The 13696-nt window shown below is 47.6% G+C and overlaps 2 protein-coding genes across 2 annotated transcripts in view; both read left to right on the top strand.

The window, feature by feature from the left end:
• On the top strand, positions 1 to 6567 carry PSMD9 (proteasome 26S subunit, non-ATPase 9). Its single transcript, XM_053368994.1, has 6 exons — positions 1 to 161; positions 721 to 823; positions 2524 to 2717; positions 3307 to 3408; positions 4860 to 4948; positions 6209 to 6567. Exons 1-6 carry the CDS (start codon positions 39 to 41, stop codon positions 6234 to 6236), a joined length of 639 nt encoding a protein of 212 aa, XP_053224969.1. The 5' UTR covers positions 1 to 38; the 3' UTR covers positions 6237 to 6567.
• Positions 6568 to 9201: 2634 nt separating this feature from the next.
• CFAP251 (cilia and flagella associated protein 251) overlaps positions 9202 to 13696 on the top strand; it is a 49859-nt gene continuing 45364 nt past the window's right edge. The window contains exons 1-3 of the mRNA XM_053368802.1: positions 9202 to 9349; positions 10667 to 11016; positions 12591 to 13151. Of these exons, the coding sequence (XP_053224777.1) occupies positions 10723 to 11016; positions 12591 to 13151 (855 nt within the window). The 5' untranslated portion in view covers positions 9202 to 9349; positions 10667 to 10722. The remainder of the gene's footprint in view (positions 9350 to 10666; positions 11017 to 12590; positions 13152 to 13696) is intronic.

The following is a 13696-nucleotide window of genomic DNA, read 5'->3' as shown; positions in this document are numbered from 1 at the left end:
CCTCGTTGGCGGAGCCGCGCTTCTCCCTCGGCGCCGGGATGTCGGCGCAGGACGAGGCCCCGGAGCCCAAGGGCATCTCGGTCAGCGACGTGCAGCTGCTGCTGCGGAAGAAAGACGAGCTGGAGGCCCAGATCCGAGCCTATTACGGAGTCCTGGAGGACGTGAGTAGCAACTCCCGGGCCGGGCGGGCTGGGGCCTCGCTCGGCTGCCTGCTCCGCCCCGGGGTCTCGGCTTCGTGGCCTCGCCCTCATTGCCCGGTGAATTTGCCGCCCTGCCCTCTGCACGCCGTGGTGTTTCCCTCCTGCATTGCCGGGGGTTGGGCTGGATGACCCTCGGGGTCCCTTCCAACCCGATGGTTCCACGAGGGTACCTGTAGACATTGCAGCGGTTGCAGCGCTTGGTGTCTCTTAATGCTACCGTGGTCACCTCTTGTTTTTATTATGTGTTTTGATCTTGTATTTTAATCCCTGAGGCCTACGGATAAAAGGCAGTATGAATATTATTATTGATAATAATAATAAACTTGCAAACTAAGATCTCTGTTAATAGCAATGCTATACCTATCTGGAAGTCTCATTGAACTCAATAGAACTTACTTCTGAGTAGACACGTGTAGGATTGTACTGTAAAGGAAAGAGGATTTTAAGCTAATACATTATACGCCCTATTCGGGAAAAGGTCTCAAAGGGGTAATTGTGTTTTTTTCTTTTTATGCTGCAGCAAAAAGGTGTCGGGATGAACGAACCACTTGTGGATGTTGAAGGCTATCCACGTGCTGATGTGGATGTCTATCAAGTCCGGACGGCAAGGCACAACATCATCTGTAAGCAACAGTCCACAATTTAATTGATTTGCAGCCTGGGTACGTTTACTTGGGTATGTTTACTTGGTAGTCAGCTGCACTGTTTTCAGTGGGGCTTACTCTCAGGTAGCATTTTGTGCATGGGATTGCAGCCACAACACAGGAGTTCAGAGGGGCTTAGATTGGCTTGCCCACCAACCTGAAAGGAATATATTACTTTAATGGGGTGGGGTGTTCTATATGGCTGGACAATGTCTGTTTTTCGGCATTGTGATATATCACCAGCTAAACATTGTGATATACTGATAAATCACAGTGTCTGAAATAAGGATGGAGCTATGCAGTGGCCTCGGTTGGTTCATGTTTTTTCCTGTATCATGATTTTTGCCGGCGCCTGCTCTTCTGTTTTGCTGCCCTCTGCATGAGGCAGGGAAGAGCTGAGCTGGCAAGAGTTAACAGGGGCTACAGAAACGAGAGGAGCATTGACTGGATTCACAGTTTCCCCCACGCTGTGATTTTTGCATAGCACATACACACAGAGAGAATGATTCATGATATATTGCCAGGTCAAAAATTACGAAACCAATATCACGGTACGGACTTCAAATGGGTTTTGGACGATATGTTGCCCAGCCCTGGGGTTCTATAAAAAGAAGCCTAAGATCAGCAACCTGTGGATAATGCTGTAATTCTGGTACAAGTGCAGACAAGATCTAATGTGCAGAGCATCTATCTAACCTTGAAGGAAAGACCATGGCTCCAGGGGGGAGTATCTGCTCTGCATGCTGAAGATCCCAGGTTCCCTTTGTGGCAGCGTTTCCAGGTGGGCCTGTGACCAGGAAAGATTCCCTGGAGAGCTGCTGCCAGTCGGTGTAGGCAGTACTGAGCCAGATGGACCCAGATAAAATTGGGTACAAGGCAGCTTCCTATCTTGGGAGAATCCAGCTGTTCTCTGATCAGATGTATAGTTCAAGTAATTTTGTTCCCATTTTTTGAGTTAAATATTATTTTGTTATCATATATAACAAATGATTAATATTTTATCATGTTTATTCATCACTGTACACCAAAAAAAATCTCTAAGCAGCAGGGTTTTATAGATTTGTTGGTGGCTTAGAGACATTATTATCATCATTTATATGGAGTGTGCAAGCTTGTTTTCTGCTGCTGCAAAGGGCGGGACCAAACCAATGGATTCAAATTACAAGAAATGAAATTCTAAGTAATCATTAGGAATATCTTTCTTGGTGGCAAAAGCTGTTCAGCAGTGGAATGGACTCCCTTGGAAAGTGGTTGGCCAGCCATCAGTGGTGGTTTTGAAGCAAAGGTTGGGTGGCCTTCTGCCAGAGGGTCTTTAGCTGTGATTCCTGCATTTCAGGATGTTGGACTATATGGACCTTTTCAGTCCCTTCTAGCTCAACAATTCTGTGATTATTGTTGTTTGTAGGCCATTTCCCTGAGATCACACTGCCCATTTCTCCTTTCATCCTTTTCATTCCTATTCTGTGCATTATTGTACTGAAGCCTCAGTACAGATTTCATGCCAACTTGAAATTGTTGCCTATTCTTCCATTGCCTTCCCTCCCCTCCATTTCCTGCCAGGCACCCCTCATGCCTGTTCATCCCCAAGCGCATGAGTGTTGATGGCATTGCTTAAAGAACTATAATAACTCTCTGTACAAATACATCTTGGGCTCACAGGTGCTTCCCTCTGCTTTCAGGTTTGCAGAATGATCACAAAGCCTTGATGCACCAGGTGGAACAGGCTCTGCACCAGCTCCACGCCCGGGAGAAGGAGAAGCGCGAAAAGGACGAGGCGGAAGCGCGAGCCGAAGCCAGGAGCCAGAGTCAGGTGTTGCCCCAGCCTTTTGCCAGGGTGAATGCTGTCACGCAGGGGTCTCCAGCGAGCTTCTCGGCAAGTATTGCATCTCTCTCACCCATCCGGACCTCTGTGGGTTTGTTATTTGGCGAAGTAGAACCCTGCTGCTTTGGGCCAGTAGCCGTTGATAGCCTTACCCTCCTCGGTGAATTTGTCTAATCTGCTTTGGAAACTATCCAAGCCGGTGGACTTTATCACATCTTATTTGTAATTTAGCTCTTCACTGCTGTGTGAAGAAGTCCTTCCTTTTGTCTGCCATGAATCTTTCATCCTGGGTCCTGGCATGATGAGAAAGGAGAAAAAGTGTCCACACCGTTTATAATTTTATTTACACCTATCATGTTGCCCCCCTCCACCTGTTACTCAGCCATTTTCATTTGGGATATGACACTGCTACCAGCTCCCCCCCCCCCGGCCATAATCCCTGCTGAGCTGTGCATAGGATTTCAGATGTCTGCAGCTTGTATTTCTCCTTTTGTATCCCAAACAATCATAATCCTGCTGTTTTTTAATTTCTAAGGTTTGAGCAGTCCCCTACCGAACTTAGAACAATGCTAAAGTACTGGGTACTGGCTTCCCAAGGGGAAACCAGGGTGTATAATGTGTTCTTTGGTTCTCTCTGAAGGGGTTGCAAGTTGACGACGAGATCGTCGAGTTTGGCTCCGTCAACACTCACAACTTTCAGTCGCTGCAGAATATCGCCACTGTGGTCCAGCACAGTGAAGGGGTGAGCAGCTTTCCCCCCTCCCTCCGTGTCTGAAATGGGGTCTTGCCTTCATCCCGAGAGCCAGTGTGGTGTAGTGGTTAAGAGCGGTAGTCTCGTAATCTGGGGAACCGGGTTCACGTCTCCGCTCCTCCACATGTAGCTGCTGGGTGACCTTCGGGCAGTCACACTTCTTTGAAGTCTCTCGGCCCCACTCACCTCACAGAGTGTTTGTTGTGGGGGAGGAAGGGAAAGGAGAATGTTAGCCGCTTGAGACTCCTTAAAGGGAGTGAAAGGCAGGATATCAAATCCAAACTCTTCTTCTTCTTCATCATCCCCACAAATGCCCACTGAGCCTGCCAGTATCAGTGACCAGGTAGAAGGTAAACCAAGCCACAGTGCGGAGCACGTGCAGAGCGACACTTGCCTGAAGTCACCCGCTGATGCTGCAGTAGGGCAGGAGACTGATAGCTGCCGTCCTCCTTAAAGCACTTGTGTCACACCTACTTTCTGCCGCCAAGCTAAAAAGGGGCTTCCATGCTACTCCTCCTTTGAACACTGAATCAAGGGGTTTATTCCCTTTGGAGTCAACCCTTCAGTGATGACCTGTTGGTGGAAAACAACACCAGCACTTGCTGTGAATTTGTAGCCCAGCCTGGAGGCACCAGTGACACAGTTCCCACCCGGGAAGGCATCACAGTCTGACTAATCATAGACATTGGTGTCCCAAGCAAGTCTGCCAGGATGCATGGGGCATGGTGTCCATTGTCCTTTACTTCTGTGGCTGGTTAATTTGTGTGTATGTCTGTGTGTTTTTATGTTTCTTCTTTTTGAATTTTGAAATAAAAGCCTATAAATCTAACCCCACCTGAACACGTTATTAAAAAGCCTTTTAAAACTTAAATGCCATTTAAGCTGACAAAGCAGTAGCTTATTTCGAAGCCTTTGAGTAAAGGTTCTGTGATCAGTCAGTAACGTGAAATGTAACATCAAGTGACTCAGAACTTTAAATCCTATAAAGTCCCTTGCCCTTTACTTCTGTGACTGTATGATTTGTTGATTTGCGTGTGTATTTGTGTGAAATAGAATCATTTGATGTTTTTATCTAATCAAGTTTACTTGCTGCTTAATCAGAAGAGACAAAATTAGAGCTAAATATTTATTAAAAATACCATTAAAAGGAGAGAAAGAAACTTAAAAACAAGTAATAAAATGACATGTCTAGGTAGGCTTCCCTAATCAAGGTCTTTTAGCAGGCGTCTAAAATGATACAGCTAGGGCCCCTACCTGATGTTAATAAGTCCCCACTTTTGGCTGTGCCATAAGCTCAGCAATGGGGCACAGAGGACATGGGGGCCTCCCCTCCCTCCCTGCACCTACAACTCCCTTGGGCATTCTACAAGATAATTCAGCCAGTTACAAAAACTGTCTTGGGTGCAGTGAGGACTCTCTTGTTTATTGTCTGCCCCCTGCAGCAACCGCTAAGTGTGACCGTGATCCGCAATGGTGAGAAGCTTCATCTGGGGCTCACCCCGAAACGCTGGAGTGGAAAAGGGCTTCTGGGGTAAGCAATCCAAAAATCAAAGGCAGCACTGACACCGACACCTTTGTAGCCAGTCCTGCATCACTCTCGTAACCTCAGTTCTGAACTCGGTGGCCAGCAATGATTGGAATCTCTGCCTCTCCCTTCCATGCGCATTGATGTTTGGCCGCACTAAGGGGAACATGTTGGGAGAGGGCCCTCCTTCTCCTCCCCTGTGACACATGTGACTACCTATACAATCCTGGCCAGGTGCCAAGAGCCTTCACATGTTGCTGGTGAATGAGAGAGAGGACCTTCCGTCCCCAGAGAGGTTAACCTGGCTCTTGCTTGGTTAGGCTTAGACTTCCTGTTCAGACGGGCCTTTGGCAGCTAAGGGGCAGACAAATACTGTGCATTTCATAATGCTGTTTTTCAGTGTCTGAAGCTGCCTTGATGAATTGAAGCTTGAGATAATGGTGGGATGTAAATAACTGAGTGAGGGAGAATACTCCTGCCTTCCAGAAGGGCTGTTGGGCTCCCATTTGCCATCACCCCCGCCAACATGGCTGGGAACTAGAGTCCAGCAGTGTCCTGAGGGCTACAGCTTCCCCTCCCCACCTGCTCTAGAGATCCATACTAGGGAGACACCCCCCCCAATGAAGCAGCTGTTTGTGTCTGTGTCTCCTCCAGGCAAGCTAAAATTGCATCCTGCAAGCACAAGGAGCTTCTGACCATTCTTGGCCATTGTATGCAGAAAGCTGGGTTCTGCATGTAGCAGGAGGGTAGCCCTGGTCAACCTGATGCCCTCCAGGTGTTTGGGACTAAAACTCCCACCTGTGCTGGCAGGGGCTGATGGGAGTTGTAGTCCAAAAGGTCTGGAGAGCATCAGGTTGGCCCAGGGTGCTGTGTGCAGCCTGTTTCTGGACAATCTGGTGGCTGCCTCTTGCATGAATTTCCCAGGGTTTGTGTCCCATTGCTGGCAGCTCCCTTCTCAGGGAGAGTCCTGAGAGGTCTGGTGTCCTGAACTCCAGGGTCTAGAATGGGTGTTGCACTTCTTTCCTTCCCTGCCTTTGTTTTGGGGAAATAACCCCTCCCCCCCGGCTTTTAACAAGGATCTGCAGTTCTTGACTAGCCTTGCCAACCATTTTACTTGTCCAACTGCTAAGCAGATGCTCTTGTGAGTTACAACCCTTCCTCAAATAAAAAGTGCATGTCTGAGAAGTATGATCCTCTGAGATTTCTTATAATCAAAATATTAGAATTGCAGAAGGTCTCATATCTTTCTCTTTTCTTTCCCCCAAGTTGCAATATAGTCCCTCTGCAAAGATGATGTTTTTCAGTGAGAAAGCTCCAAAGTACTTGATGGCATCTCAACCTGGGTTTGAGCCCCTTAACATCTACCCGAAGAAGCCAGGATGTGGAAAGACAAGCGCTGAGGCTTTGGTGTTGGCTGTCAAAAGGGGTTTGAATCTGACACACAGATGCTGTTTTGAAAGAGTTTAAAGGATTTAAAGGATTAGTTAGTCCTTTTACGGTGTTTGCCCCTGTTGTAAATAAAAGTTGGAAAGGGGAGCTTGTGGCTTTCTTACAGAATTGGATGACTTAATTCTGTGACATGTTGGTTTGTTTGGGAATTTGCCAATAAAAGTTTTACACCAGTACTCTTTCCATTTTCTTTTTTGTTTACTGTAGCATATCTGTTGTCAGACCTGGAATGTTAATTCATGTTGTACTTTGTATTATCAGATCATTTTGAATAAAGTTTTAAAAATAGGCTGCATGTTCCAGCTTAGACAGGGAAGGGACATAAGCTCAGTGGCAGAGCACCTGCCTTGCATGTGGAAGGTCCCAAGTGCACTTCCTGACATCTCCAGGTAGGGCCGGGAGAGACCCCTGCCTGAAACCCCCAAGAGCTGCTGCTGCAGCCATTGTAGCCAATACTGAGCTGGATGGACCAAAGGCCTCCCTTGGTATAAAGCAGCTTTCTTTGCTCCTAGAGTAACTAGCAGTATAGCCCTGTGCACAAAGGCATACTTGGAAAAGTCTCTGTAGAGGCGGTACGTTCTAACTAGCAGTGGACACAACCCAACTCTTCTAATTTATATAGACAAATACAAACCATCTCTGTGAGAAAGTATGTGGCCTGATAGCTTGTGTGCCTATTCAGTCTGCGTTCCAGGAGCTCACTGCTGAAGGAAGGGCAGCTTCAAGGTCCTGCTCTCTCTCTTGGGCTTTTATTTTTATTTTTTTAACCAGACTGGGACCAAGCTGTTCTGCATCTAGAGGGTGCCTTTAATAGCCAGTCATTTTAATGACTGTTCTGCATTGTTTTTAAAGGTTTTTTATTTTTTATTTTTTAAAAGATATTTATTAAGATTTTCCTATAATACAATAAAAAATCAAAAAAGATAAAAAACAAAAAAAGTTTAAAAACACATAAAGTTCACAATCCTTATTTTCTATAACATATTTCCCTGACTTCCCCACACCTCTCCCTCTTGTATTCCAGTTCAGATTGTTGGTTCAACAAGTTCTTATCCCTATTTTTAAACCTTTTTATATTTAGTTCTTTTAAAAAAGCCAATTTTGTCTTATAGACTTCATATTTATACATCATTGCTTATTCTTTAAACCTTTTTCTAAAGTCGACCTAAATTCCCTTCCACGATTTCCCCAATTTTCATACAAATGTCCAAACAAAATAAAAACAGAACAGGTTAAATTATACACCCTTTGGATTCCCAGACTCCACCCCCTTAAAGGTTTTTTAAATGCTGCACACTTCCATTTTGGGTATGTGTGTGTGTGTGACAGAGAGAGAGAGAGAGAATGACTGACTGACTTTCCTCAGAACAGCCCTTCAGACATTATTTTGTAAAATAAAAATAAAAATGGCCACCTTATCTGTTGGAGGACAGAGACGTAAATGTCACATGGGCTGCCCTGGGCTGCCTCAGGTGCAGACGGCACTATCCTGTCACCAGAACTGAAGAAAGAATTAACTGCTAGTCCAGTCAGGTTTCTGAGGGAAGAACCATCATGTCCTCCAAATGATGGCTGAAATTAGGTCAAGGGAGAATGGGAGGTTGGGTCTGCAGTAGGAGGATTATTTATTAATTAATTAATTACCTGCTTTCAGAAGATCCAACAGCAGGGCAGAACAATAGGAAATACAACTTTAAAACCATTTAAAATTAAATTAAAATGACGGCTAAAGTGGGACATTATATAATCTCAAGTACCCAAGACCAGGGTAGAGTATCTTTTGTCATGCAGTATATAAATATTGTGAAGTGTAATAAAGAAAAAATATGTGTGATGAAATAAAACTATTCAAAATGAAAATTATGGGTGAGAATAAAGGCACATGAGGGGAGAAAAGCCTTGAGCTTCTCTTCAAGATGCCAGGCTAGTTCAAAGCAGAGTGACATGCCAATGGGTAGAAAAAAACAGGTAAAAGTATTGAAGAAGAAAACGAAACTTGTCACGCAGACAATAAAATTAGATAACCATATAGAACTTTCGTATCATGGGCTGAGGGAGCTGCGTATAGGCAGAAAGCAGAAGTATTTCAAAAAGTGGAAAAATGACAAAAGTGGAGAAGATGCCCTCCGTGGTGTGGATGTGTGTATGCTAATAAACAGAGTATAACAGGGAAGAATTCTCAAGGAAATCAGACTCGTGACAGAAAAGAAGGTAATAAAAAAACAACCTTCAACGGATGCATGTTTGTGAACTAAAGGTAAGAAACGAGCATAGCGTAGCAGTAAGAGGCTCAGGCTGGAGGCGTCCCGTCCAGCTGCGCCCACATCTGGAATAGTGACGCCCATCGACGCCAGGAAAAGCAGGAAAAGGAGGTGCTGCGCGAAGTCCGGCCCCATAGGATCCAGGGCCCGAGGGGTCTTCGCCCCCCGAAAGTGGGTGGGCATTGCCACTAGATTATGTGGGCGGGGCTTACCTGGGGCTCCTCCCCCCAGTATTTTATTCAAGTTGCCCCCCCTGCAGAAAAGAGAGCGGACTTTCCGCCCTCGCACAAAGCGGAGCAGCGACCACTACCTCCCCCCCCTCAGGACCCCTTTCCCGCCGCCTTCCAGGTGCGGGCGATCACCTGCGCGCTGCCAAGGGCGCACCTGCCAGGCGCGAGCGGCGCTTCCCTCGCTCTGCAAAGCGCACCTGGCGGCTTCTCTGCTCGCGCAGCCTCTGAAAGGGGATGCGTTAAGCTCCGCCCTCCTCCTTTTCTCGGAGCGCCATTGGTCTTTAATTTGCAAAGCCCCGCCCGTCAACTCCCGCGCGCCGGCGAAAGGAAAGGGCCCGGGCTGCCGCCGGTCGCTATGACAACGAGGGGAGGAAGCCAAACAGCTGCAGGTCCCGCAGGAGCAGCTACGCGGCGGCTGACGAGGCCCGGGGCTCCTGGGGGTCTGTTGCAAAGGGGCAGCGGAGGAGGTAGGTCGCTCTGCTGCCTCTTCTGCGTTGCATATTCATGCCCCACCCTTTTCTCCCCAAGGAGGTCAAGGGGATCCCCTGCACGGGGTGGTTCTCCCCCACTCCTCCTCCACAACAACCTTGCGAGGTAGGATAGGCCGAGAGGCAAGGACTGGCCCGAGGCCCTCACTCTGTGGGCAAAGTGGTGCCCAAGTGGGGGATTTGAACCTTGGTGGGGGACACTGTGGTCTAAACCACTGAGCCTCTTGGGCTTGCCGATCAGAAAGTTGGCACTTTGAATGGGGTGAGCTCCCGTTGCTCGGTCCCTGCTCCTGCCAACCTAGCAGTTCGAAAGCACAAAGCCCAAGTAGATGAATAGGTACCGCTCTGGCGGGAAGGTAAAAAGCGTTTCCGTTCGCTGTTCTGGTTTCGCCAGAAGCGGCTTAGTCCTGCTGGCCACATGACCCAGAAAAGCTGTCTGCAGACAAACGCCGGCTCCCTCGGCCTGTAAAGCGAGATGAGCGCCGCAACCCCAGAGTCGTCCGTGACTGGACTTAACTGCCAGGGGTCCTTTACCTTTACCCTCCTGGGTTCTAGTGGGTTCTAGTCTGGCGCTCTTCGCACTCTGCTCTCCTTGGTAAGTGGGGCTAAGATTGTTGCCTAGAAAATGAAAGACGTAAGAGCAGTCTGGAGTATTTTTTTCCTCATTAGTGGGCAATCTTGGGTGTTTGCTTCATAATCATATATACTATATATACTGTATATTTTACAAAGTCATTTTTCTGTTCTCTGTTCCTATGGACACCTCTTAAGAGCATAGCTGTCAACCTTCCCCTTTTTTGCGGGAAATTCCCTTATTCCAGCGCCATCCCGCTGCTATCCTGGATTGTTAGGTATCCCGTAGACCAGGGGTCAGCAACCCGCGGCTCCGGAGCCGCATGTGGCTCTTTTACACCTTTGCCGCGGCTCCGGGGCGGATACTAGCGAGGGGAGGAGGCGCATTGTGTGCCCCGACACTCCCCACTGTTTTAAATGTCGCAATGGTTTTGCGGCTCTCAGTTTTTTTATTTCTTCGGTCCAAGTGGCTCTTTTTGTCTTAAAGGTTGCAGACCCCTGCCGTAGACTGTCGCCGGGACAGGTGAGGCTGCTGATCCCTTATTTTCAAATCTGAAAGTTGACAGTTATGCTTAAGAGATGATGGCCAAACTTTGCATGGAGGTTTGTGACACCAAGGAACAGGTTGTTGTCTGTGTTTGGATACAAATGGGCACCACTGAGAACCAATATGGTAGATTGTGCTTTTCAAAACTGCACTGATTTATTTATTTGTTTCTTAAGAGTTCCTGAGTCACACTGGGCACAAGACTGCTTGTTTCCAGTAAAGTTTCTTGGAGATGGAGGAAGACACCAATGAAACGGAACCCCCTTCTCAGGGGACAAAAGGATCAGATGAAGCGACTGAGGCACCAAGAGAAGAGATGGAGGTTGTGGGTGCTGCTATGGACTCGGAGCCAAGCCTTCAGAGCCAGCCCAGTCCACAGCCCCAAATTTCAGCAGAACCCATGGAAGTCACTTTTGACAGAGAGGCACCAGTGCAGGCCTCGCAAGATGTTCTCCCAGCAGAAACCAGCAGCTCTCCGACCCTACTGGAAACTTCCAACGACATTGCTGCCACCAGTTTACCTGGTGTAAGTATTCACACAAAGCATTTGTTATGGTGAGTCCCATAAATCAGCAGAGGTGCCCCAGTGGCCCAAAGAAACAGGGCTTTTTGTTCTGCAGTTGGGCACACAGCATGCAGCGTCCTAGGAAGCTCACCTAATAATAAAAAGATCATGTTTCTAGTTCTCATGAAAGTATTGATAAGCCTGGAAGTATTTGGAGTATTGCCGGGTGGACACCAGGGAGCAGAGATTCAGGGCTTTGCCGTTTGGGCTCCTGCACATGAAATTGATAAGCTATTTAACTTTTGCAAGCACTTAAAGCAAACTGAAAATGTATAACCTGCAAAGGTCTTCACAGCTGGACCCCCCCTCTCCCCACTCTTTTTCAAAACTTTGGCTTTGTGAAGGTGCTATCCTGAGAGGGATATTGTTGCTTATTCATAAGCAGGCAAGGAGGCCAAAGTGGATGGCAATTTGCATTGAACTTGCAAGTACCGGTACCTATTTATAAGTCTGTAAGTGCAGATTTAGGGACGCAGGTGGCGCTGTGGTGTAAACCACAGAGCCTAGGCCTTGCTGATCAGAAGGTCGGCGGTTCAAATCCCCGCGACGGGGTGAGCTCCCGTTGCTCGGTCCCAGCTCCTGCCAACCTAGCAGTTCGAAAGCACATCAAAGTGCAAGTAGATAAATAGGTACCACTCCAGTGGGAAGGTAAACGGTGTTTCTGTGCGCTGCTCTGGTTCACCAGAAGCGGCTTAGTCATGCTGGCCACAGGACCTGGAAGCTGTACGCTGGCTCCCTCGGCCAATAAAGCGAGATGAGTGCCGCAACCCCAGAGTCATTCATGATGACCTAATGGTCAGGGGTCCCTTTTCCTTTAAGTGCAGATTTAGGAATGATTGCCATAACTTAAATATAAATACAAATTAGAATGAATTATTAGGCCATTTTCATGCATTTGTATGTATATAGTATTGGTTTCCCCCCTCGTGAACCTATTATATACTTACCTGTTTATTGTAACATTTGTACTCTGCTAACATTTATTTATTTATTTATTATCTATTTATGTCATATGATTATACCCCTTGATTGCAAAAAAACCTCAAAGTGGTTTTCAAAAGGAATAAAACAATAAAATTATCAATAAAAACAGCTAAAACATTTTTAAAAATCAGTGATAATCTAAAAGCAAATAAAAACACATGTCAGTGTTCTACATGTCTGAACAGACTTCCCTAAAGAAAATTGTTGAAAAGAGTACAGTGAAGGCATCTGCCTGAGGTCAATAGCCATGGCGTTCCAAAGATTGATTCCTTACAACTGTGAAACGAGCATTATGTGGCACCTGGGCCACTTCTGGTAGTTGAAGTAGCAATGATGATAATACTAGGAATATAAAACATCTCATGATAGTGGGGAAATCTAGCCAGGGAACTTCTGATGGTCAGTGTCAAGAGCTGTGGCCTCTCCCTTCTTTTGCCTCTTTTCTGGACTTGGTGGTTTCAAAGAGAGAACAGCCCTCTCTGACAATTTAAATCAAGAACTCTCCTCTGCAAAGCAGGGTGTTCAACCCAAAACTTTGTTTTGCCTCTTAGGAAATAGCGGCTAAGCAGCCTTCAGAGGAGGAAGAGCCTGGAGTCCCAGAAGACGAGACCAGCAGCAAGAAGACTCAGGAGTCCCCCGCCAGGAAAGCAGCAGCAGCAGATAACCAAGGTGCAGGTCCTGCTCCGGAAGCAGAGAGCGTGGCTGGTGCAGAGGAAGAACGTGGCCTCATGCGCACCCAGAGTGTTGCCAGGAGAGAGGAAGCCGGGAGCCCCAGAGAGGCAGCGGTGAGCTTCAGAGAGCCCCTTGCCTCGGGACAAGCTGCAAGCTCCGCAAGCAGTGGTGGGCCTGGCAGTCCGGCCACAAAGGCCGAGGCCGAGGTGAGCCACGAAGTCAACGCTGCCCTTGGAGGCACAGGGCCCTCAAGTGAGGATGAAAGGGCCAGCCGGGAAACGGAGGTGAAAACAGCCCAAGGAGAGAGTGGCCCTTCCCAAGCACCGACTGCAGCCAGCAGCCTGACTCCAGCAGAGGGGCAGGAGGAGTCCGCTGTCTCTTCGGCCCTCCCTGGCATGACATTAGAGGAGACCAGCAGGCCACTCTCGGTGCACCCACTTGTGAGTATTGCTCAGAAAGGGAACGGCGTCAGTAGAACAATGAAAGAGAGGCTCCACCTCCTTTCTGTCTTCTTACAGTAAAATACAATCACATCTTATACACATTAAACTTGTGCGACTTCACACATGTGCGATTGAAGGCCGATCAGTTTGAATTCCACAAATTAAATGAAGGCAAGGTTTTCACTGTGCAAAAAGAGCTTTTAAGCTCTCTGCTTCTTACTGGGACAGGCCGTCTCATTGTGCCGTCTCTGGAACTGGGGGGATGTTTGCACAACAAGATCTTGCGGGAACTCGGGCAGCCTTGTGAGATCTCGTGAGAGCATTGCCAAGCTGGCAGGCTGAGCGGGCCTTGCCCAGTCAAAGCTCTCTGTTTTGCTTGGGAGACAAGGCTCATGTGGTATGCCAGCTCTGGAAAAGAAAGGTAGGAAGGAGTTTGGATTTGATATCCTGCTTTATCACTACCCGAAGGAGTCTCAAAGCGGCTAACAATCTCCTTTCCCTTCCTCCCCCACAACAAACACTCTGTGAGGTGAGTGGGGCTG

The sequence above is a fragment of the Podarcis raffonei genome, chromosome 16 (assembly GCF_027172205.1).
Source record: "Podarcis raffonei isolate rPodRaf1 chromosome 16, rPodRaf1.pri, whole genome shotgun sequence".
NCBI classification, from domain to species: Eukaryota; Metazoa; Chordata; class Lepidosauria; order Squamata; family Lacertidae; genus Podarcis; species Podarcis raffonei.
The sequence above is the reverse complement of the archived record's forward strand: the minus strand, read 5'-3'. Positions and strand labels throughout refer to the sequence as shown.

Bases quoted from the DNA above. Each gene is read 5' to 3' on its own strand.
- PSMD9 (XM_053368994.1), top strand. From the start codon at position 39: ATGTCGGCGCAGGACGAGGCCCCGGAGCCCAAGGGCATCTCGGTCAGC. The intron at 162-720 runs GTGAGTAGCAAC...TTTATGCTGCAG, and splicing joins ATTACGGAGTCCTGGAGGAC to CAAAAAGGTGTCGGGATGAA. The intron at 824-2,523 runs GTAAGCAACAGT...CTCTGCTTTCAG, and splicing joins GGCAAGGCACAACATCATCT to GTTTGCAGAATGATCACAAA.